Source organism: Canis lupus, chromosome 33 (genome assembly GCF_011100685.1).
Source record: "Canis lupus familiaris isolate Mischka breed German Shepherd chromosome 33, alternate assembly UU_Cfam_GSD_1.0, whole genome shotgun sequence".
In the NCBI taxonomy this organism is placed as follows: Eukaryota; Metazoa; Chordata; class Mammalia; order Carnivora; family Canidae; genus Canis; species Canis lupus.
Window position 1 is genome coordinate 8,137,091 of NC_049254.1, and position 26,991 is coordinate 8,164,081.

Consider the following 26,991-nt stretch of genomic DNA (forward strand, 5'->3'; position numbering starts at 1 on the left):
TCTCCTTCTCTCTGACAACCACCCATAGACCTACTATTCTCCTTCCAATAACCACTTATGGGTCTGTTTCTATTTTTGTTGTTGTTGTTGTTCATTTGCGTGTGTGTGTGTGTTTAGATTCTACATAAAGTGAAATCATATGGTGTTTGTCTTTCTCTCTTTGACTTACTTCACTTAGCCTAATACTCTCTATGTCCAACCATGCTGTTGCAAATGGCAAGATTTCATTCTTTTTATGGCTAAATAATATTTCATGGCATATATATATATATATATATATATATATATATATATATATATATACACACACATCACATCTTCTTTTTCTATTCATCTATCAATAGACACTCAGGTTGCTTCCATATCTTTGCTATTGGAAATAATGCTGCTATAAACATGGGGGTACATATATCTTTTTGAATTAGTGTTTTCATTTTCTGTGAGTAAATATTCAGTAGTGGAATTACTGGATCTTATGGTATTAAAAGGAGAAGTCTGTAAAATGCCTAGACCATATGTGAGGGAGACACACTAACCCTAGAGTAACTGCCAGAAAGGAAGGAACCTGTTAGGGCTTTCTCTAGAACAGAAGCACTGGCAGATACCATTTTTGTAATCTCACTCTACCTTACTAATACTGGTGCTGGTGAGCACCATTTTGACAATCTCCCTCCAACCTGCCAGCACATATGGGGCTTCCATCCCACATCACAGGCACATCACAGCCAGCCAAGCAAGCACCATTCCATACCCTGTACCAAAGCCAAGCCATAGCCAGCCAGGCAAGTGCCACTTTCTCCACCTCCTCACACACACACACTTCTGACAAAAATATATCACAGCCAGGCTGGAGAAGAACCCCATCCACCCAGCCACACCACAGCTCAGCTATACCACAGTCAGAGGGTACACACAGCCCACACAGGAAAAACCCAGGGAGCACCTGGTTCTGGTGGCCAGGGTAGGATTGTGCTTCTGGCCCCCATTGGTCATCCCCTACATAAGACCACTTCTATAAGACTCCTACAAGAGAGGCATCTGTTTCATCTACTACATAGGAACAAATGCAAAGAATCAGATAAAATGAGGAGACAGAGGAATATGTTCCAAATGAAAGAACAAGACAAAACCTCAGAAAAACACCTTAATGAAATGGAGATAAGCAATCTACCTGATTAAGAGTTCAAAATAACGTTATAAAGATGCTTACCAGAGAAGAGTGCACAGAAAGAACTTCAACAAAGAGAAAATATATGAAAGTACCAAACATAATTCACAGAACTGAAAAATACATAATTACACTGAGAAGTACATTACAGGGGTTCAACAGCATATTGGAAGAAGCAGAAAAACAAATCAGCAAGCTAGAAAACAAAGCAATGAACTCACCCACAAAGAGTAGAAAAAAGAAAAAATAATTTTAACAAGTGACAATACCTTAAAGAACCTATGGGACAACATCAAGTGGAATAATATACACATTATAGAGGCCCCAGAAAAAGAAGAGAAAGAAAAAGAAGCAGAAAACTTATCTGAAGAAATAATGACTGAAAAATTCCCTAAAATGGGAAGGAAACAGACATCTAGGTCCAGGAAGTACAGAGATTTATAAAAAAAAGATGAATCCAAAAAGATCAACATCAAGACATACTATAAAGTGTCAAAACATAAAGATAAAGAGAGGCTCCTAAATGCAACATAAGAAAAAAGAACCTATTACATTCATAGGAAACCCTATAAGGATATCAGCAGACTTTTCAGCAGCAACTTTTCAAGCTAGAAGGTAATGGCATGAAATTTTCGAAGCACTTTAAGGAAAGAATACTCACCCACAGTGAGATTATCATTTAGAATCGAGGCAAAAAAAAAAAAAAACTAAGAAAAAAAGGTTCTCCAGATAAGCAAAAGCTACAGGAGTTCATCACCACTAAATGGGCCTTAGAAGAAACATTAAAGAGACTGCTTTTAGCTGAAAAGAAATGATACTGACTAATGACAAGAAAACATGCAAAAGTAAAAATCTCATAGGAAAAGTTAAACATAAAGATAATGGACTGATCACTTATAAAGCTAATATAAAAGACAAAAGTAAAAATTGACTAAAACTACAATAATTAAAGGATACATAAAATAAAAAGATATTAAATGTGACATCAAAAACATAAAACATGGGGGAGATTAAAATGTAGAGTGTTGAAATGTATTCAAATTTAAGTTACTATCAACTTAAAATAGATTGTTTTATATATATTATATATATATAAATACACACACATATACACATATATATATGATGATATATGTAAACCTTATGGTAATCACAAAGCAAATATTTATAGTAAATGCACAAAAGAAAATTAGAAAGGAATCTAAATGTAATACTAAGGAAGGTTATAAAACCAGAAGTGAAGAGACAAAAAGAAGAGACAAACTACAAAAAAAAGCCAGGAAACAATGAGCAAAATGGCAGTAGGTACATATCTATCAATAATTAAATGTAAATGAACTAAATTTTCTAATCAAAAGATATAGAATGGCTGAATGGATTTTTAAAAAAGGGGCTCATCTATATGCAGCCAACAAGAGATTCACTTTGGAAATAAGAACACTCACAGACTAAAAGTGTTAGGGATAGGGACAGAAAAAGATATCCCATGCAAATGAAAACAAAAAGAAAGCTGATACAGCTTTACATTCATCACTCTTTTACTACAATAAAAAAGAAAGAAGGGCATTATATAATGAAGGAGTCACTCTAATAAGAAAACATAACATTTATAAATACATAGGTACTCAACATAGGAAGACCAAAATATATAAAGCAAATATTAACATGCCTAAAAGTAAAAACTGACAGCAATAAATCAATAATGAGACACTGGCCATAAATGACACATTACACCACATAGACTTAAAATATAAACATATAGAACATTCCATCCAAAAGCACCAGAATACATATTCTTCTCAAATGCCCATGGAACATTTTCCAAGGCAGATCACATGTTAGGCCACAAAGCAACTCTTAATAAATTCAAGAAGACTGAAATCATATAAAGCATCGTTTCTGACCACAATGATGTGAAAATAGAAATCAATTACAGGAAGGAAATGGTAAAACACAAAAAATATGGATATTAAACATGCTACTGTAGAGCCAATGGGTCATCAAAGAAATCAAAGGAGAAATAAAAAAATACCTACAGGCAAATGAAAACAAAAATATATTATACAAAAATTTATGAGGTGCAGCAAACGTGGTTATAAAAGGGAAGTTCACAGCAATAGAGGCCTACCTCAAAAAGTAAGAAAAATCTCAAATCAACAATCTAACCACTTTATACCCAAAGAAAACAGAAAAAGAATAATAACAAAAACAACAACAAAACCCCAAAATTAGTAGAAGGAAGGAAATAATGGAAATAAATGAAATGAAGATTAAAAGGACAACAGAAAAGATCATTGAAACTAAGAGCTTTTCTTCAAAAAGATAAACAAAATTGACAAACCTTTAGCTAGACTCACCAAGGAAAAAAGAGAGGGAGAGGGCTCAAATACATAAAACCAGAAATAAAAGCAAAGTTACAATTGATATCACAGAACTACAAAGGATCAGAAGAAACTATTATGAACAAATTGGATAATCTAGAAGAAATGGAGAAATTCCTAACATCAAACAATCTTCCAAGATTAAATCAGGAAGAAACAGAGAATATGAATAGACCAATTACTAGTTAGGAGATTGAATCAAAAGCCTCCGAAGAAAAGACCAGGACCAGATGGTCTCATTGGCAAACTCCACCAAACACTCAAAAAATATTCTGTTGCATTCTTATACACTAATAAGAAACTATCAGAAAAAAATCAAGAAATCTAAATCAAGAAAACAATCATATGCAATTGTATCAAAAAGAATAAAATACCTAGGAATAAATTTAACCAAGGAGGTGAAAGACCTGCATACTGAAAATTATGACACTGATGAAAGAAACTAAAGACACAAATAAATGGAAAGATATTCCATGTTCCTGAATTGAAATAATATTATTAAAACATCCACATGACCTAAAGCAATCTGTACAGATTCAATGTAATCCTTATCAAAATTACAATGGCATTTTTTCACAAAACTGGAAAAACTAATTCTAAAATTTGTATGGAACCACGAAAGACCCCAAATAGGCAAAGCAATCTTGAAGAAGAACAAAGCCAGAGATATCACGCTCCCTGAGTTTAATCTATACTAAAAAGTTAATCAAAACAGTATAGTACTGGCATAAAAACAGACACACGGATCAATGGAAGAGAGAATCCAATCAAAATGACTTGAACTGTAAGGCCAGAAACTATAAAATGCCTAGAAGAAAAAACATAGTCAGTAAGCTCCTTGACATTGGTCTTAGCGATAATTTTTTGGATCTCGCTCCAAAGGCAGGAGCAACAAAAATAAACAAATGACACTATGTCCCACTAAAAAGCTTCTTTACACTGAAAGATGCCATCAACAAATGAAAAGGTAATTAACTGAGTGGGAGAAGATGCTTGCAAATAATATATTCAATAATGGGTTAATACCCAAAACATATTAAATACTCATACAACTCAGTAACAAAGACAATCTGGTTTAAAAAATGGACACAGACTGCTTTTTCCCATCTTCCAAGTTGGTAGGTGAAAAAGCTGAAAAGCCAGATACTAGAGAGAAGAAATGTGAAACCAGGAAGGCTGATGCTGGTGGAAAGGTTAAAAAGGGCAACCTAAAGACTGAAACACCAAAGAAGGGGACCTCCCACTGCAACCATAACCTTGTTCTACTCAGAGGAATTCCACATCGGGCTCCCTGCGAGAAGCCTGCTTCTCCCTATGACAGACCAATATCTCTGATTAATGTAATGCAAAAATTGCCAACAAAATATTAGTAAACTGAATTCAGAGCAAATTAGAAGAATCATATGCCAGGGTCAGGAGAGGACTTATCCCTGGGATACAAGGATGAGTCAACATATACAAATCAATAAATGTGATATACCACATTAATAAAATAAAGAATAAAAAATCATCTTCAAAGATACAGGAAGTATCTGACAAAATTCAGCATTCTTTCATGATAAAAACCCTCAATAAATTGGGTACAGAAGGAACATATCTCAACATAATAAAGGCCACATATGACAAACCCACAGCAAATATCATACTCAATTGTGAAAGGCTGAAGCTTTCCTGCTAAGATGAGGAACAAGACAAGGGTTCTCACTCCCATCATCTTATTCAGTATAATATTAAAAGTCCCAGTCAAGGCAATTAGGCAAGAGGACTAAATAAAAGGCATTCAAATCAGAAAGGAAGAGGTAAAATGGTCTGTTTAAGATGGCATGATCCTACATATATAATATCCTAAAGAAATAAAAAAACTGTTAGAATGGGGGCATCTGGTTGGCTCAGCTGGTTAAGGGTCTAACTCTTGATTTCAACTCAGGTCATGATCTCAGGGTCATGAGACTGAGCCCTGCATCAGGCTTTGCCCTCAGTGGGGAGTCTGCTTGAAATCCTGTCCCTCTCCGGCTGCCCTTTCCCCCACTCACATCCTCTAAAATAAATAATCTTTTTAAAAAACTGTTAGAACAAATCAATGAATTAAGTAAAGTTATAGGATACAATAGGATCAATATACAGATATCGACTACATTCCTGTACATTAAAAACAAGCTATTGGAAAAAGAAAAATAATTCCTTTTATAATAGCATCTAAAACAGTTAACAGCCTTAGAAATCAATATAACCAAGTAGGTGACAGATCCATGTAGTGAAAACAATAAGACTTTGGTGAAAGACTAAAGATGACACACATAAATGGAAGCATATTCTGTATTCACAGATTGGAAAAATTAATACTGTTAAAAAGTCCATACTAGCCAAAGACATCTTCAGATTCAATGTAATCCCTATTAAAATTCCAGTAGCATTTTAGAAAGAGAAGAAACGATCCTAAAATTCATAAAGAACTACAAAAGACCCTGAATATCTAAAGCAATCCTGAGGGACGCCTAGGTGGCTCAGTGGTTGAGCGTCTGCCTTTGGCCCAGGGCATGATCCTGGAGTCCTGGGATTGAGTCCCACATCAGGCTCCCTGCAGGGAGTCTGCTTCTACTCTCTCTGCCTGTGTCTCCGCCTTTCTCTCTGGGTCTCTCATGAATAAATAATAAAAATAAATAAAATCTTTAAAAAAAATTTTTAAAAATAAAAATAAAGCAATCCTGAGAAAAGAAGAAAACCATACGCTACTACACTTCTTGATTTTAAACTACAATATGAAGCAACTACATTACAAAGCAATATAGTAATTTCATTTTAGTAATCAAAACAGTAACACACTGGCATAAAAACAGACACATGGAAATAAGTCAATCGGAGAAGGACAAATATTATATGGTCTCATTCATTTGGGGAATATAAAAATTAGTGAAAGGGAATAAAGGGGAAAGGAGTGAAAATATCAGTGAGGGTGACAAAACATGAGAGACACCTAACTCTGGGAAATGAACAAGGGGTAGTGGAAGGGGAGGTGGGCAGGGGGTTGGGGTGACTGGATGATGGGCACTGAGGGGGGCACTTGACGGGATGAACACTGGGTGTTCTGCTATATGTTGGCAAATTGAACTCCAATAAAAGAAAAATTAAAAAAAAAACAGACACATGGACCAAAGAGAGAGAATTTCTCAGAAATAAATCCAAAGATACACAGATAAATCCAAAGATACAACTGATATTACAAGGGAGCTGAGAAAATACCCAGTGGGGAAAGGATAGTCTCCTCAATAAATGGAGTTGGGAAAACTGGATAATCATATGCAAAAGAATGAAAGTGGACCCCTGACGCCACTCACAAAAATTAATTAAAAATGGATTAAAAAATTAAAAAAAAATGGATTAAAGACTTAAAAATAAGACCTTAAACTGTAAAACTCATAGAAGAAAAATATCCTTGACATTAGTCTTGTCAATGATTTTTGGATATGACATCAAAAGCAAAGGCAAGAAGCAAAAATTAATAAATTGGATTATATCTCACACACACACACACACACACACAAACGGAATGCTTTTCAGCCATGAGAAAGAAATCTTGCTGTTTATGACAACATGGATGGATCTTGAGGACATTATGCTAAGTGATACGAACTAGACAAAAACACAAATACTGCCTGATACCACTTATATGTGAAGTCTAAAAAAGCTGAATTTTTATAAATAGAGACAAGAATGATTATTTCCAGGGGTGGGGGGTTGGGAGAAATGAGGAGATGTTGGCCACAGGGTAAAAATCTCCAGTTATAAGATTAGTAAGTTCTGGGGATCTAATGTCAAACATATAATGTCAAACTATAATGTACAATGCTGTATTACATACTGAAAACACCTTTTTTTTTTCCTTTTCATTTTTTAAATTTATTTATTCATGAGAGACACACAGAGAGAGAGAGAGAGGCAGAGACACAGGCAGAGGGAGAAGCAGGCTCCATGCAGGGAGTCTGACATGGGACTCGATCCTGGGTTTTCAGGATCATGTCCTGGGCTGAAGGCGGTGCTAAACCGCCGAGCCACCCAGGCTGCCCCATACTTGAAAACTCCTAAGAGAGTAGATCTTAAATGTTTTCACCACAAAAAAAAAAAAAAAAAAGTACTTATGTGAGGTGATGAAAGTGTTACCTAACCCTACCATGGTAATTATTTCCCACCATGTAAGTGTATTAAATCATCATGTATGACTTAAAACTTACATAATGCTATATATCAATCATATCTCAGTGAACCTGGGAAGAAAAAAAGGAATGATCAGATGGAGAGAGTAAGAGTTCAATTCCAGATAAATGAAAAGTCAACAAATTGAAGTCCAGAGGGTGAAAGGAAAACAAATTAAATAAAAATACTAGCTTAGGTGCTTAAAAGCTGAGGTGCTTAAAAGACTTTCCTTTGGTTTCTAAATCTTATGTTAGGAAAGAAGGTATAATATTGTAATTCATTAAAAATATGTATCTGGTCTTAGGATCCACAGTTCATGGCTCACAGATCCCAAAACCCTTGGAATTTCCTAAGTGTTGAGAGTTATTATAGTATGTTTTGTCATGTTAATGGGATAACTTTTAGAGGGCACCTATGGATTGGGACTTGTTGCCCATGAAGCCAACCATGTGATTAAGGGTGGAACTTTCTGTCCTATCCCATGGCCCTCAGGGAGGGGGGAGGGGCTAGAGGTTGAATCAGTTACTAATAGCTGATGATGTAATCAATCACACTTATGTAATGAAGCCTCCATAAAACCCCAAAATGATAGAGTCCAGAGAGCTTCTGGGTTAGTGAGCACCTGGATATTTGAGGAGAGTGGCATATCTGGCAAGAGCTTGGCTCTGTGCCCCTTCCCACATACCTTGCCCTATGCATCTCTTCCATCAGGCTATTCCTGGGTTGTATCCTTTTATGATAAATCAGTAATCTAGTAAGGAAAATGTTTCTCTGAGTTCTGTGAGCCATTCTAGCAAATCAACCAAACTTGAGGAAGAGGTCATGGGAACCTGTGATTTATAGCTTGTAGGTCAGAAGTACAGGTAGCAACCGAGGCTTGCAATATCTGATGTCTGAAGTGGAAGTAGGGGGGCAGTCTTGTAGAACTGAGCCCTTAACCTGTGGAATCTGATGCTATCTCTCTGGGTAGATAGTGTCAGAATTGAGTTGAATCCTTGAACACCCAGCTGATGTCTGGAGAATTATGTAGTGCTGTGTGGGAACACTCACCCTCCCTTCACATATTGGAAACTGAGTCTCAGTACCATTTTAGGGGGGTTAGTGTGTACATATGCGTGAACAAAACAGAAGTATCAAATTTTAGAATAGGATTCTTGAATCATGTGGTCTAACCTTGTCGATTAAAGATAAGAAACTTCATCTCATAGAAGTGAAATGCCCACAGTCAAAGAAAATAGAGGAAAAAAAATCAGAACTATACTCCTGAGTTTCTAGAGTTCTTAGTCCCCGTGCTTTGCCCATAATACTAGGCTGTTCATTGAGAGATATGTATAAGTATCTATAACCAGATGGCAAAAGGATTCCCAGAGGAGAAACTAGAACCAACCGCCTCAGCAGTCCATTCTCATTCAGATTAACCTATGTCCACAGGTCGGTAAGGCCCAGGTAAACAGAGCAAAGAGAGAAAGGAAACCCTATTTTCTAATATGCTAGGTTGAATATGGAGGTTGTTTGTATAGTCAGAAAACTTTCTTCCTTTCCCATTTCTTTTTCAGTATTTAAAACCACACGTACACTCAAGGAGAAGCAAGAAGGCCATTTGCTCAATGCCCTATTTGTTCCTCAAAAAAGTAGTTAGAATGAAGACAATCATACTATACCAAGGAATTTACTTTTATTCCTCTTAATTATCTAAAATCACTTCTAGAGATGTGTTAAAGGCACATATTCATCCAGTTGAGTCAGGCATATTTATATCCTTGCAAATTCTACATGTGAAATTTTTCAGAATTCTAAGTGAAATGGCCTAAGCTCTTTAACCCATGCTGAAAAAACTGAATTTTACTACACAGAACCTATGACCTGACACACATCGGGAAAACAGCTTAATCCTTAATGAAAAGGAAATCCTCAAACAATATACACAATTTCAGTATATCTATGAATGCCCTTTCATTCAATAAAAAATTGAAACAATACATAATATCTCTGATAAAATACAAGCCACAAATAAGCCAAATAAACAGTGAAAGTAAACAACTTGACTTTTTAAAAAAGATTTTATTTATTTATTTTGAGAGAGAGACAACATGAGCAGAGGGAGGAACGAAGGCAGAGGGAGAGAGAGAGAATCTCAAGCAGACTCCATGCTGAGTGTGAGCCCAAGGTAAGGTTCAATCTCACGACCTGAGATCATCAACTGAGCAGAAATCAAGAGTCGGATGCTTAACTGCCTGAGCCACCCATGCACCCTACAACTTGACTTTTTAATTAAGGATGACCATCTCTTCCAAATACGTGCCCCCTAAAAAATGGTATTCTTACATTGTAAAAGGTATACCTATATGTGCCAGCAATAGCACTTCATTTATTTTTATAGGAATAGATGTTCCCATAGTAACAAATTCAACTCAAAAATTCTTCTTTTAGTTCAATGTAGTATATTAACTTATCCTGGCCAAGTTTCACTTCTGTGAATGCCAACTGAAAAGCTTGCTAGTGCTATAGAAAGCATACTGTGCAACATGTGATTTTCCAAGTTAGGATGCCAAAAAGTGTCAAATTCAATATCTCAAAATTCCTACCTCTAAAATAATTCCTAAAAATCAATCTATTAAAAAATTATTCTCATTTCTATAAAAGAACAAAATCATGTTAACAGCTTGCCCCCTCCAAAAAAGAAAAACCAGTAACTACACACTTCTAGCTAATCATTCTTTTTTTCATGCCTTATTATTATCCATTAACATTCCACTGTCTCCTCAAATTGTTATGGCCCCACAATTACCACTATTCAAAAAATGGAGAGATTGCCTTTAATGCAAATAGAACCACATTATAGGCACCATGTGAGCCCAGTTTAGTCAGTACTTGTCATCAGTAAAGGAGCAGTCGCTTTCCAAACCCAAACTAAATACCAGATCTTCCCAGTTTTCAAAAGAAGTTAGAAATCTGCATTTTCCTGCAAAAATACCTGATTGTTAAATGTTGGCTTCTTTAAAAATTTGGTCCCAAAGCACATCCAGCTGGCTGGTCTCCAGCTTACAACCTCCAGCTCATATTGAAATTCCTATCTTTACAACAGCATTCTAAATCTCATCATCACAGTTCTGTGGTTAGAGAAGCTTGAGATGAATATGATTAGAAGGAATGACTAGTGGTGCCATGTTCACAGTGAATCACCATCCTCTGCCACTGCATCCTGAATGGACTTCTATGATAGCACAGAAGTCCTATTTGTGTAGAAGTCTGTCTACCAGACTGGAAACTTCTTGAGAGCAAGCCCACATCTTTATTCATCTCGGCTTCCCCAGCACTTGGCACATGAAAAGTACTAAATAAATATACTTGAATGAATGAATAAGTGAATGAATAAACACCAAATAATGTAATCTGTATTATGAATCCTCCCTAATCTTTTTTCTCCAATATGGAACTCAATGAAAAGAGTACTTCCAGTGACACCACATTTCAAAACTGAGCTGCTCTACAACAGAATACGAGAAATGACTGCATATATTAATGGCTAAGTGATTTGGGGGCAGACTTTGTATATGTTCATTGCAGGATTAAAATCAAGAAACAAGTATTTCAAAAAGCTTCTATGAGCCAGAAAAGTCTCAAGAGAGTAAGAGTAGGGAATTAGAAGGGAGTCCCACTATTCTATGAGATAACAAAAGATTCATGGATGCTTTATAACCAGGTAGTCTCTGCAGGTGTGTGTTGTGATTGTAGGTGTCCATGCTGTTGTTTCAACTACACTCAAGGTAGCCACTTTCTTTTCTACTAGATGCCTCTTAGTAGGTGAAATGGCAAGTGGAGGTTTGGAAGGAATAAAGGAACACCCAGCGGAGTTGAGTGGTAAGAACAAAAAGGAACATTCATTTCACGATGTTTCTGTGTGAATGGAAATGTTTTCAGCACAGGTTAAAAGGAGGCCTGATTTTGAGTCTCTGTCATTTGTCAGATAGCTGCTACTTTTATTCTTCTCTCTCTCTCCCATACACAAGCTATTCTATATGCTTTGGAGTCTAACAATTTTCTTCAATACAATCCTTGGAATGCAAATCTATCCTCTGTACCTATGTATATCAATGTACAGTCTTGGCTATAAAAACTACTTCTGAGTAACTTTTAGAGGACAACTCATTGGGCACTTAGGGCTTAATTATTACCAAACAAGTATAAACCATAAATAAGTTTTATACCACATGTAGAGCTTGGCAATTAACTGCTGCAGACTTCATTTAACCACTGCAGAAGGCTTAAATTTTCTGAACCAATACCTGGGACTCTGGAGCTGACAACTGTGAATGATGTTCCAAGGATGATGTAAGAAAATATTTGAAACAGGAACAGCTTAGGAAATTCATGCTGCCAAAGTAAGCAGGTGAGTGTATGAAGAAAAGAAGTTTGAGGGCCTGATTCTAGGCATATAACATAGAAACATACTTACCAGAATGGATGGTGGGGTTGATTGAAGACTTGAACTTTGGGTGTTCCAAACTTGGTCTTCAGTTTCAGGAAGTAAAACTCCTCTCACTGAAGAAAGAACAATATTAAGGAACATATTTTGTTGAGATACTACTGTATTTGAGTTTCAGGGACAACTAAAAACCAAGTTGTTCCTTTTTCTGGTTTAGATCTTGGCACAACAGATACGGGAGACTTGCTTAGAAAATGTTTATTACTTTTCCATTATTTTACCTATATTGAGATAGGGAAACTAAAGGACTCTACAAGATCTGCTTTTTGCTCTTTTTCCTGCTTCTATTCTCCCTAGGATCTGCATCCTCACTTTATACATGCCTCATAGAACAAATAGTGTATGTCCTCCTTGTAAGGACAAGAAGTTATGATGTTTTTAGAGCCTTCCAGCACAATAGATAACATCTAAGGAAGGGCTATGGGAGAATGACTCGACAAGGCCATCATATGTGTATTCCAGACCACGGGCACTAGACATCTCAATGCCAAGACGCCCTGGCTCCAAGGAATAAGTGGCTTGTGGAGGACACCTGGACCCTTGTCCTTGTTCCAGTTGGTTCCCAGATGCCTGAGAGAACATGTACACCCTACCACAATCTTCACTGAAAACCCCAGCAAAGACAAGACCCCAGCAAAGCAAAGAACAAGACTCTCCTTTTCCAGAGTCTCCCAGATACTCTGTCTGGTAACTGCTCTCTCCATATATATCTTCAATAAACTTTGCTCTCACTTCCTGCCGGCTTATATTTGATTTCTAGCCTGTGTGTGTCGCAAAGGACCCTCTTTGACTGGTCCTGTGAGACCCTCTCTGGGTCCTGCATCAATATTAACACAATCTATCTCATTTATAAGATTCCAACATAAAATATTCTCATTATTACACTTAAAATATTCCTGTTATTTCTTTTTCTTCTTTCAAGCATTGTTTACTCTTTTCAAGATTCCTGTGAAGCAGATGTTTTTAATTTTATTTTCATTTTAATAAGGAAGTTAAACTGAAATCTCAACTTATTTGATTGCTAAGAATGGAGAAGATAAAGAAAAATTATTTCTTTTCTGAAAGAAAAGTATCCTTGAAAAATGGGCTAGGACACCAGAGAGTTTATCACTATTACCAACATTGAAGAGCAAAAAAGGTAAGACAGTAGATTATAAAACTTAATTCAGCAAAGGCTTCCTGAATCCTTGCTTAGTTATTACAGACTTTGATAAAGTTGAGACTATAACATAAAGCCAAGTTTTTCCTGTGTAAGTATTCCCTATGTCAGAGAGATAAATACAAATTATAAAATGATGTGAGGGATATATATACAATGTATGGGATACAAAGAAGAAATTGATTTTGCCTGAAGGGGAGAGGGAATCTATAAAAGCTAAAGAAAAAAAAAAAGGATTTGGTCTGGTATATCCACCTAATATAGAAGCAGAATCTCTTTTTATTCATCTGTTACCACTGGCCTGACATAAAGAGGCCAATGAGAAGCCAAAAACCCTCTTTAAGTATTTCCCAAAACTCTCTTTCAGTTGTATATACCATGATCTTGTCTTCTATGGAAAATTAGCACCTGGAAAGGATGATACATCTTTAAGAAATGACCAGGTCTCGAAAACTGAAGTCTTTCAGCATTCTAAGTAGGCAGGACAATAGAAATAGGTTTTAGAGACAAAAGTTCTGTGCAATTAAAACATACATCTAATGAAAGATAAAGCACCTGAATTAGTTTCTCCTGTATATTCTAAAGTTTTTGTTAAATTTACTTAGAAATTCTCAGTTGTTAAACTCCTTTTTAGGACACCTTCTAAGAGGTAGCTCTACTATAAGGCTCTACATAAAAGGAAGACCTTCCTATGCTATATGTGGATTTAGTTTCCTAAACAATCTCACTTTGCCTGTTGCATACCGTAGCCTCCAGGTCATTCTCCCACTACCCTCGTTACTTGGTGTCTATACCTTATGCTCAGTTTAGGTTCCCAGCTCCTTCAGGTCATGACCTCCTAGCTTATATGTTATTCTCTGATCCCAATATCCAGATTCCTGGGACTTTCTGACTATTTGCTGTCCCCTTAGGTAGCTCCCAGCTAGTCTAAGCTAGCCTTGCCAAAAGGACTCCAACAACATCAGATTGTAACAAGCCCCTTCTCTTTTCACTATTTTATCTGGCTCAGGTTTTCTAACAAGATACAACGATGAAAAAGTACACCCAGGATACCTGCACTGCTCTAAAATACAAAGGTTCCCCGGTGTTTTAGAACCGATAGCCTAATAGCACTATCATCCATGAAGAAAGAGTTTCTCCACTTTAGAAGAACCTGGGTGGTGCAGTTGGTTAAGCTTCCAACTCTAAGCTTCAGCTCAGGCCGTGATCTCAGGATGGTGAGATGAAGCCCCACACTCAGCAGGAGGTCTGCTTCAGATTCTCTTTTTCTTCTCTCCCTCTGCCCTTCCCCCTGCTTATGCTCTCTCTCTCTCTCTCTAAAATAAATAAATTAATTAAAAAACAAAATAGAAAAAAAAAATAAAAAATAAAATAAAAAACAAAATAGTTTCTCTACTATATAAGCCATCTGAAGTCAGGCCACTTTGTGGTCCTGTCTTAGCACACTGTCATTTTAAGGAAACATCAGTTTAGTAGCCAAAATAACTGAAAAGCGATTTAAAGTTTTAGTTCAGCCCTCAAAAAATATCTTCTATAGGAAGTAAATGTATTTTATACATAGTAAAATTTTGTTAAAGTTTTTTTCTGTCTTTTCTCTCTCTCTCTCTCTCTTTCTCTCTCTCTCATATTTGTATTTATTTACACACACACATATACACACAGAGGCCAAGGGGATAGCTGTCTGAAAAGATACAAACTCTTTTCTCTTAAGAAAATGTGGGAAATGAAGAGGCTATAAAAATGCATCATTGTTAGTATTGCCTCTCATTCATTAATTTTCCTGGTTTGGCAGCTGGTATTACTCCCATGCAATCATTTCAGTAAAATTTTAAAAGCTAAACTACCCATGAGTGAAGAAATCATAAAGAAGTAAAGATGAAGTAGTAAGTAATTTAACAGGATACCATGTCCCTGATGAGTTAAACGGTTGCAACACTAGTAAACAGATTTTTTTTAAAAGATTTTATTTATTTATTCATGAGAGACACAGGCAGAGGGAGAAGCAGGCTCCACGCAGGGAGCCCGATGCGGGACTTGATCCCGAGTCTCCAGGATCACACCCTGGGCCGGAGGTAGATGCTCAACCACTGAGCCACCCGGGCATCCCTAGTAAACAGATTCTTGGTAAACTTCAGTCTGAGATTAACTAGGCCACTCTTTAGACTCTAAATCCATAGTCAACCCCTCCTTGATGATCCCAGATCCACCTGCTGATTTCGTATCATAACTGGATCTCTCCAGCTCTCTGAATTCACACTTGGTACTGGATTCTCTGGGATTTTGCCTACCACCCATTATCAGTTCTTCTGTGACCAGGATCTTCCTTGAACTTTCCTGAGCTACTCTTTGTCTTTCATTCTCTGGCTTTTAAGTCTTTATACCAGTTGATGTGCCCATGGAGAATTAATGTGTCGATTGGCCTGGCAGCACTATAACCTGTTTCCAACTCATACTTGCATATTCTATTTCCCTTTTTCTTACATTTTGCTCCCATTTCCCTACACTACTTCTAAATGTCATGCTGTTCTCTACTTTCTCCACGCTTTGTGGCCTTTTGTCTACATATATCCTAAGAGCTCCTGATTGATCTATCCAACATAGCTGTATGGCCACAGCTCATTCATACCAGGATGGCGCCTTTCTCATGCAGTCTGGACAATGCTCAGAACCACATATATTTAAGGAAATTAGTTCTCACCAAAGTATATTGGAAAAGAAACTAATGGTGTACAAGGACTTTATGATGGATATCAACTCACCATTGATAAGCTGAAGGGAGTCAGGATCTGGATTCAAAGAAGAGTTCCCCAGCAAAAAATTCTGATGCAGTGTCTCAGCAATATAATCTCTGAAGTTGCTAATTGCATAAACGGCAGTGGGCTTATCATCCAGTTCCACAAGACCGTGGTTTTCCACCTTGTTGGAATGAAGGCTAATTAGGTCCCAGGTGGTATTGCCAATGGCCTCACCATTGAAGGTAACTGCATAGTGAACATCTATGCCGCTATGGATGAAAAGAGAGAACAAATTAGGCCCCGCTAAGGAGCACAAAGAAAGGAGCTTTGAACCCATGGAGTACAACACTGCACCCATGGGGAGGGAAAGGGTGGTCTCAAAAAGCACGGATTCTACCACAATTCTCTGCAGACTCTGGACCTTTTGCCATCCTCTCCTGCTTCCTAGACAGCAGAGGTTCACAGCCCTAGGAACATGGAAAAAGTTCTACGGAGGTCATAGAGACAACCCTGCAGAATATGTGAACATAATCTTCCCCACCATTCTCATCCCTTCTTTCCTCCCTCAGAGCCAATAGCTCCTCTCCACCATCAACCTGCTTCCTTCTTTCCCTATTAGCATTTCTCCTCCCTAATTTAAAACAAAATCATCTAACTCCACCCAACAATGGGTAATCCTCTCATATATCTTTCTTCCTGCTGTTAGATAGACTATGTACTCCACAACAGGAGGAGGGTGGTAAAGCAATGAAGAGGCTTAATTACTATGAACTAAAACATAGTTGTCAGGAAAGGAAAATATGAAATACTTGGAAATAAAGCAAATTGACGACTTGTGATTTATTTCTTTAGTATCATGCTAGAATAGTTTCTAATATGACAGTTTATCTAAGTCTCTGAGGAGACTTAATTTTGTTTGATAGTCCAGATCATTTACAGTCCTATAAAGTTTGATACTAAAACTGCAATAAAACTAGATGTGATTCATTTTTTTTTTTGGCCTGGTAGCAATGATGATTCCAAAGTTTGATTTTACTACCCTAATTCTTTAATCAATCCATTAAACTATTGTCCAAATTGACTATATAAATTTCTTTTTTTCAAATGCTCTACAAACTTGCTTTCATTTTTCCTCTGGCTCCTTCATTAATGAGTTGAATAAAACCTTGATGAGTTAACAAGTAATTGTCATATTGGGCTTTTTCACTATCTTATGTTTCCATGAGAAAACAAAGAGATTTCTTAGAATAAAGGGTAAAGTAAAAATAAATAAATAGTAGTTGACATGTCATTTGACATTTTCTTAAATAACCTTTTTGGAGAAATAACACCAGATTATAAAATGTTTAATCAGGGATCCCTGGGTGGCTCAGTAGGCTTAGCTCCTGCCTTCACACCCAGGGAATGATCTTAGAGTTCCAGGATCGAGTCCCACACCAGGCATGGAGCCTGCTTCTCCTTCTGCCTGTGTCCCTGCCTCTCTCTCTCTATGTCTCTCATGAATAAAGTATTTTAAAAAATAAATAAAATAAAATGTTTAAGCCAATAAAAATACTCCTTCCAGACTCTAATTCAGATTTCTCTAACAACTAAAAGTGCTTACAATGTAAAATGCTCTATCTCATTTAATTTTCAAAATAACCCTGTAAAGGTTTTATTATCTTCAGATTATTATTGAAGAAACTGTAATTTAAAGAAGTTAGAAGATCTGCCTAAAATTTTGAAATGTGTAAGTGGTAGAGTCAAGATTTAAACACAGACCTGCCAGACTCCAGCACCTGTATTCTGAACTACTATACCATACTCTCAGTAGCTTTAATTAAACTATTATCCAAAAAAAGTCACTATGAGGACGGCTTTGCTCTAGTCATCACTGTGGCTTCCTGCCAGTCTATGAGACACAACTATTTGAAACAGGACCCAGTAAGTCACACCAAGATCCTTCCAGAGGAAAGAACACTACCTTCCCAAAGATAAAACACTCAATATAGACAGGCAATGGAAACAATCTGTTTCCTTTAGACATTCTCTAGGAGGAAAATGATTCCTAAATCAAAGCATACACTTTCCCTCTGAACTTACTTATATATATTTTCTTTGATTACAGCTTTTGTGGTTTTGTAAAAAAATTTTGTTTAAAGTGACTGCCTTTCAGTTTCTCCTTAGGTTTCTATCCCCAGTGTTCAGCATGGTTATCTGGCACTGAGAGGGCCCCCAGTGCCTTCGAGTAAATTCTAGAAGATCTTCCTCCTAGATCTGATAAGCTACCACTTCTAATAGGGTGGTTTAGGGTGCTTTAAAGTAGTAACTGGGGGCACCTGGGTGGCTCAGTGGTTGAGCATCTGCCTTTGGCTCAGGTGGTGATCCTAGGGTCCTGGGATCAAATCCCAAGTCAGGCTCCTTCACAGGGAGCCTGCTTCTCCCTCTGTCTGTATCTCTCAGTAAGGAATAAATAAATAATATTGAAAAAAAACAAAGTAGTAACTGAATATTTTCATATCCAGATGTTCTACAAAGTGGTAAGATATCAGCTTATTCTAGAACTTGTTTAAGTCTCTTAATTTTTCATGCCAGAATATATTGATTGATGGGTAATTCCTGATCTTCTTTTGTAAAGAAATAAATTCAGAAAAATATGCTAAAATAACCAAATGATGACCCTGAAGTAGAATAAAACAGTAAGAGGGACACCTACTGGTCAGAACTCACCACACAGTATGTGTCCCAAGCATCTAGCACAATGCTTGGCTCATAATAGTTCAATACATACTTTTGAAGAAAAAAAAAAAAAGGTCACTTTTATTCAGTAATGTAGGCAGATAAGACAACTAAATTTGTGCCACCTAAATGACAGTATGATACTCCCTACTTAATCTGAAGAATTTTTAGTCTCTAAATATAAAAGTCTCTAAGGAAGCCTGATGTGGGCTGGGATCCCAGGACCCTGAGCTCATGACGTGAGTCAATGATTAAACAGATGCTTAACCAGCTGACTACCCTGGCACCCCCTGAATAATCATTTTAAAGACATACTTCCCAGCCACAACCCAACCCTGAGGAAGTGCATGCTCTTTCCAAACTCGATGGGATTGAGCATGACTACATCTTCAGAGTGAGCTTCTTGGGGTCTCTGCACAATCTATTTCATGTTAAGACAGAAAGTAGTGATAAGGAAAAAATGGAGGAAACAGATTGTGCCACGCAGTGCTTGAGTTCATTCCTATGCTATGTAGCAAATCAGACAAGGAGAATCAAAGCTTCAATGGGAGTCTTCCATGTGCCTTGCATGACTTTTAAATATCATAGGGGAAAAAATCAAGAAAAATATTCCTGGATCAAGAAATCTGCGCAAACCAAGCAGTCTGGGTTAGATTACTGGCCTTATTCTTTATTGACAAAATATAATTTGTCTCCCAACATTTCTCTTGGGCATATAAAAATAACACTTCTATTAAAGACTATCTTGTCTAGCAAGGATAAATTCATTAAAGAAGATAAAGTGTCTCAGAGATATACTGCAATTCATTACCATGTTTTTGTCCTGGAAAGAGAACTCAAAGAAGTGGTTAAGCTATCAAGAAACCATCTATTCTGGGAGCTGAGAATGTCACTATGACCCAAAACAGACTGAGGTCTGGCATAGTAAGTGTAGCAGAGAGGCACCTCAGGATGAGGGACAGAATAAAAGAAAGCCAAGAGGCCAAGGAAGTACATAAGAAGCAGCATGCACATTGGAAAACAAAACACGATCTGATTGAAGAAAGCTGTGCTGGCTCTCCGCACTTAGCACCTCTGAGTTAACCAGCTACCATTGTATCATCATCTTCCGTCTTCTAAACGAGACTAAAACAGCTGCTATATAAAGGAAAGTTTCTCCTTCTGACAGCTATTTCCAGAAACATCAATCAGGTGGAGGTGAAATTTACCCTTTCTTATTCTCTTACCTCAAATGTCTTGATCGCTGTTTGACTTGTGCAGATTCTCAACATAAGAAATAACTGTTATCACCTCTCATTAAGATCAACCAAAATAAAGATATTTCAGAGAAACTCAGATATTTCTCTATAAGAAAGAAGGCACACACTTTCAAAGCCTGGAGCTGAAGTTTTGAAGTATACCAGGCAGATACAGTATTGACTCATATCAAATGCATAACCTACTAACTTAATGTGTGCACCTTGAAAAGTACAAAGCAAATAGAAATTTTCATATACATATAAATGCTTATGGAGAGAGAGTGGATATATATATATATATATCTGTATTATATAAATGAACTATTAGGTGCCACACATTGATTCATCCACAGTTCAGAATATATCAAAAAGTTATGAATCAATTACATCAGCTGACTAATACTTGACAATACTGAACAATTTGGAAACTACCTAGGTTAATAATTCTATCATAAAATCTAGTGGCTTCATATTGCTGTCTGTGTTCCTATAGAGGACTTAGCACTCAGTAACTAGATATCATGCTTTTGGTCATAGGGTTAACATGAGAGTTTGGGTTGTTTTAACATTCTAATCATGCCATGAGGAGAACAATTAAACAGGCCTTTTGGTTGAGGACTAAGTCATCAACACATATACCCATAATATATGCACACAGAACAGTTTACATATACTAAGGGTACAGAAACCAAAATTCTGGTTACCTGGGTCAAAATATCTCATACCTTCTAGTCATGTAACTTATAGCAAATCAGTTTGTCTGTCTCAGGCAAAATATCCTCACCTCCAGAAGGAAAAAGAATATTAATCCTTATTTTCACTACCTCACAGGGATATTAAGAAAATAAAAATGAAAAAAATAAAAAGAATCAGTAATTTGACATATCTCTAAAGCACTTTTCATTAGATTGTCTGTTCCTAGAGGAAATAAACCAAGAGTTATTAATTTCTGTAGGCATAGAGTTTGTCCAATTAGTAGGCATGTAGTAAACACTTGCTTGAATAATATAAATGGAAATGAAGAGGTCAGAAAGCTCTTTTCAAATATAAAATACTACAGTGAAGTAGGATTACTGTATGTCTAAACATGTATATAATTAACACATGAATTTGATTCATAAATCCATATTATACTTTTCAATTTAAGAGAAAATGAATCTTAAATAAATTTGAATCCAAAAGCAAAAACCGACAAGCAACCTCCATACAAAGGGTATGCTGTTTTTATACTATGCATTTTCTAAGAAATTACAGAGACCAGTTGTTTTTGCAAATGAACTATTATAGAGATCAGCAATCTCCCCTTCATTTACCACTTAAAGTGACACTTGATTATATTATTCAATGACAAAATATACTTGGAAGTATTTACATTAATGGAAAGTTTTATTCCTATTTTAAATTAAGTGTAACGCAACATTTAAAAATACTTGACAGTCAACAGTCCATGACAGGGGTCTTATAAACTACAACCTGTGAGCTAAACCTAGCCCAGTGTCTAGGAGTCATAAATTTTATATTTTTAAATAGTTGAAAAAATCAAAACAGGAACAATATTTTGTGACATGTGAAAATTACATGAAATTCATATTTCAGTTTCCATAAATAAATTTTACTGGAATATAGCCAGACTCATTCATTTTCAGTGTATTACCCATATCTACATTCATCTGATGGATGAGTTAAGTAGTTGCAACAAGGAAGGCACGACCTGAAAAGCTTAAAATATTTACTAACTGCCCCTTAAGTAAAAACGTTTGCCAACCCCCAATCTGTAAGGAGATGGGTGCTAATATTGGAACTAATAAAAGAATTGAGCCATGCTCCCTTGGGCCTAGGGCTATCATATTTTCTAAACTACCTTTTCAATCAATGGACTATAAAAAGTGCCAAAAAGTACTCTACCTGCCATTTTCCTTGGGGGACCTGAAAATAAAAATTGAAAGTGTTAAGTAGAGTTTAAAACAGTTATAATTGTCATATCATTCATCAAAGTGCAAGTTCTTAATATATTTCCTCTAAAATGTTTCCTTAAATCAAAATGCTTGCATAGTATTAGATGTTGACAAAGTCATGTAGATTGAAGGAAGCAAACAAAGGAGAAAAGATTCCATTTTAAAACTGATAATATTTATTATCTTTAAACTGTATTTAAAATACTTTTTAAACCATTCATAATAAGGTTTTCTCTTCATAAAAAAGCTTTTTGCAGTAGATCAGCAGAGGACTCCAGTTGCTAGCAGCTAGTAAACTTGGGAAAACTTTTTTTGGTAGACAATGTGTTGTGTAATTTAAAATAAATGAAAAGATGTTATACAGAAAGATGCTAAGGGATTGAGAATGTCAGGACTGACCTCTAGGATACTGCATGGCCTTAATATTTATTTCTTTTATGTAACAGACACTTAATAGATCTTCTCATGTGCCAAAAAACTGTGCTAAGTATTTTACATAAATTAATTCATTCAATCCTCATTAAGATTATTAAGGACCATTAGAATCCCCATTTTACAGGTAAAAAAAAATTGAGGAACAAAGAAACTACATAATTTACCCAAAGTATTTCAAAAGTATTTTTAATATAGCAGAATTAATAATAACTTATCTTTTTTATACAAATAAGACATTAAAACTTGATCATTTATCTAAAATCATCCAGCAAGAAGCACCAAAAGCAGGATTTGAATCCAGGGAAGTTGGTTCCTAAAGGCGCTACCTTTCATGTGCTGCCAAATGAGAGAGGTCTTCAAAGGCGTCATGTTGTTAGGTTCTCATATGAACTTTAGTCACAAGTGGAAGCAGTATTCTATGAGAAGTGCTAAGGTTGAACTGGGGAGACTGGTTATGGTGGGAGAGTAGGTGGTGAGTCAATTTACCCTGCTTCCCCTCTCCCCTGCGCAGATAACCAGCTGAGTGTCTTTGGGTAAATTATTGAAATTCCCTGTCCTCTAGTGTCCTTATTAGAAAAAAAAATGAGGATAATAATAATTACCTCATAGCATAGCTGTTGGGAATTAATGAGTCATATAGATATGAAGCCTGGCACACTGTAAACGCTATGCAAGCACTTGCTGTTATTTCTGGTAAACCCAGAAGTTGTGGTAAGAGAATATGCCAAAGTTAAGATGTTGGCACTACTGCTTAAGTGGTGAAGTTACACAACACCCCTACTCGTGCTTCCCTGCATCCTACAGCTGGGCCACAACTATCCTCCAAATGCCCCAAACCTTCAGAATATTGAGTCTAGCATGGGGCTTAAGAGTAAGAGCTGTAAAGTCAGCTACCCAGTTTCAAAATCTCTTTTCCACTGCTAATTTACAAGCTCTCTGACTTTGGGCTAATACTTCATCCTTTTAAACCTGTTTGCTCTATGCAAAATGAGTTTGGATAATAATATTTATTCTGATTAAGTTCGCTCAGGAATATGACACCCCAATACAAAGTGTTCACTCAGTAAACGTTCACAAATATTATGCTGCTTTAAGCAGAGAAGAAACGTCTTAAAAAGAGGTCTCTGATTTACTCAGAACTGTTATGTTTGAAATGAAGACAAATGCATCCTCTCCAGAATGGCCTTACAGTAGGATGTCAAAGTCACCTCAGTAGAACATTGACAAGATTCAGTAGGAAGCCAAGATCATATGTAATCAGACTTCAGGCTCCTGTCAGTGCCAAGTAAAAGCAGTGTAACTTGTCAGCAGCAAGCTGGGAACAGGAATCCCTAAGTTCTTATCCTGCCTAACAGTATGTCTCCTTGAATATATTCTTTTGCCTTTTTCTAACTCAGCTCCCCCTCCTGAAAAACTGTCATTAAGAATAAACATTTACCAGAAATAATATTGAATTAAAGCATTCAAATCATTTGTTGTTACAGCATACATAATAAATATAGAAACATATTACATTGAAATGAAGAGTGCTATGGAACATGTACATTTTTAGGGTCTATTTACCTAAAGGCAAGTACACGAATGTCCTTATAGCCTGGTAACCCAGTAAATGCATTTTCAACCTGTTAAAATAAAAATAAAATTTATAGCTATGAAGAAATATGAAAAAATGCACAGAAAATTCTGCCTTTAAGAGGTGAGTATAAAGCACCCTATAACTAGAAGCTTGTACACGTATACAGATACATAGTGATCAGAAGGTTACATAAGAAAATCCTGTTAACAATGTTAGAAAACAGTTTTTAATACAACTTTATCATATTTTTCTTTTACATTTTGTCTTTTAAGGTTTCAATGTACTTTAATATTGATTTTTTCCCCAAATTATGAAAAGCAACTTCTTATGGACAAAGCACTGTTTTTTCCTTATGGGATAAAATGTAGGAAAATAGCATTTGTTTCCAAAAAAAGCTATAATAACTTTTTTAAAAAAATATTTTATTTATTTATTCATGAGAGGCACAGAGAGAGAGAGAGAGAGAGGCAGAGACACAGGCAGAGGGAGAAGCAGACTCCATGCAGGGAGCCCGACGTGGGACTCGATCCCAGGTCTCCAGGATCACACCCTAGGCTGAAGGCAGCACTAAACCGCTGGGCCACCGAGCCTGTCCTATAATAACATTTTTAAATGTGATTGTTTGGATTCGAAATCTGGGTGCAGCATACCCACGGACAAATAGTCAAGTAGTCAAGTGTTCGTTTTCTGTAAGTGTAAAGACTCTGATGGCATCTGTTTCCTGTTCCTACAACACAAGGAACTGTGAATAAAGTCAACATTAGAAACTAATCCACAAGCTGAACTCAGCCCCCAGGAGAGACGCACTGCTGACTGGATGTCATGAAGGAGGTTATGAAGGAGTGACCAGGTACCTGGTCAAAAAATCAATTTATGAGCATCGCACCTACAGGACCCATTTTATCACTGAGTCTTTAAAATCCAGCCATGTAAATCAATATGAGCTTAGTGACTGGAGGGAGAGAAAGAAAGCTACCTGGACTAAAAATCTAAAAATAGTCAGGTTATGCATAAATACATATTTTAACAGTGAATAGTGAACACAACCCACATTTCAGAAGGTGACATCTCACCAGATTAGTCACTCTTGAGCCAATGCCAGAATCAAGGAAAGAAGCTGTTAGTGGACTTTGGAAACATTTCTGGGAATCTGCTTTTAAAACCAAGTCTTGATATCATTGGGAGAGTGAGATTTTTATTTTTTAAAAGATTTTATTTATTTATTTAACAGAGAGAGAGAGAGAGAGAGAACACAAGTAGGCAAAGCAGCAGACAGAGGAAGAGGGAGAAGCAGACTCCCCACTGAGCCCGGAGCCTGATGCAGGGTTTGATCCCAGGACCCTGGGATCATGACCTGAGCCAAAGGCAGACGTGTAACCTGAGCCACCCAGGTGCCCTGGGAGAGTGGGATTTTTAAAAAATCATTGTTCACTGAAGATCTCAATGCTGTAAGGATAAAACATCTCAACCCATGTTAACTCTATAGCTATGATAATTTGCCTTGTTTTATTCTCTTAGAGGAAAGACAGAAACACCATAATTCTTGTAAAATGAAAGTGGAGATGGAATCTTGCAGGATAGGAATCCAAAAATGAATTAGTCTCAGCTGTTTCTGTTGGCAAAGTAACTGTACATAAGCCTTATTTTATAGAACTGATACTGCCCTGCCCCCAAAACCATATTGGTTTTCCTAAGATTAAAATAATGTACCTAAAAGTATTCCATTAACTGCAAAATGTTATGCAACTGTATGTTATTATTATTGCTGTACCCATCTCATTTTGGGTTTTGTCATCTCTTGAATCTAATCACATACAAGAATTCTAAGTCATCACATCTAGTTAGCTACTGTACAGGTGTCCACTTGAAAGAATCATTCCACTTTATTAACATCAAGATTAATAATAGGTATAATTTATTTATTTTTTTATTTGTTATTTATGATAGTCACACACAGAGAGAGAGAGAGAGAGGCAGAGACATAGGCAGAGGGAGAAGCAGGCTCCATGCACCGGGAGCCCGACGTGGGATTTGATCCCGGGTCTCCAGGATCGCGCCCTGGGCCAAAGGCAGGCGCCAAACCGCTGCGCCACCCAGGGATCCCTAGGTATAATTTATTGAATGACTTCTGTGTGCCTGGTGCTTTAAAACAATACTTCTAATCTTTGCAATAATGTCAAGAGATCCATATTTTCTCAATTTTATATATGAGAAAATTGAGATGTCAACAAATTTGTCCAGGGTCATGCATTTGGTAAGTGACTAAATCAGAATTTATTCAACCCTAAATCTTTCTAATATCAAAGCCCATATTCTTCCCAATGAATTACATGCCTCTTGTTAAAAATGCCCTTGCCTCATGATAAAAATGTTACAGAATTGGTACCGGACTGGAAAAACTGTGAAGCTTGCTTTAACTTTTCACCTGAACTAAAATTAAGGTAATTCTATTTCGTATAAAGGAAGGAACACTTTGAAGGGAAAGAGGAGACTTGATTTTCCCTTCTACTCCTAGAGGTTGAAAGGACTAGTAACCATTTACTTGGCCTCCTGGGCCTCATCTATAAAATAGAGACGCTTACCCACATGGCTGCTGCGAGCTAAAAGACTTAAAACAGCCTGCAGAGAACATAAGGCACTATGCAAGGACACTGTGTTAATACTGTGGCTATCTTCAGGTATCAATGTTCCTAAACCTATCATGCTTATCTTTCTCTCTCTGACGTCATAACTGATGTTGTCCCAAGCTTATCCTACTCTGCTCATTAAAAAAAAAAAAGTAATTGCTTCTGAACCTCAATCCTCTCCAAGCTGGCTTTCTTTACCCCTGAATGTCTTTGTATACTATTACCTAGGAAATAATATTAAAGGAGCAATCCCTGTGACTGTGCCTGAAGAGAGAGAGTTAGAGGGATCCCTTCAATTTGCATTAAACACTGTGACAGAACC

The 26,991-nt window shown here is 36.6% G+C and overlaps 1 protein-coding gene across 2 annotated transcripts in view; it reads right to left on the bottom strand.

Moving 5' to 3' along the window:
• Positions 1-26,991, bottom strand: part of IMPG2 (interphotoreceptor matrix proteoglycan 2) — an 81,921-nt gene that overhangs the window by 20,515 nt on the left and 34,415 nt on the right. For both annotated transcript variants that reach the window (XM_038582671.1, XM_038582670.1), the window contains 4 exons: positions 24,030-24,088; positions 21,982-22,002; positions 16,145-16,389; positions 12,197-12,282 (listed from right to left, as the gene is read on the bottom strand). In XM_038582671.1, the coding sequence (XP_038438599.1) occupies positions 12,197-12,282; positions 16,145-16,389; positions 21,982-22,002; positions 24,030-24,088 (411 nt within the window). The remainder of the gene's footprint in view (positions 1-12,196; positions 12,283-16,144; positions 16,390-21,981; positions 22,003-24,029; positions 24,089-26,991) is intronic.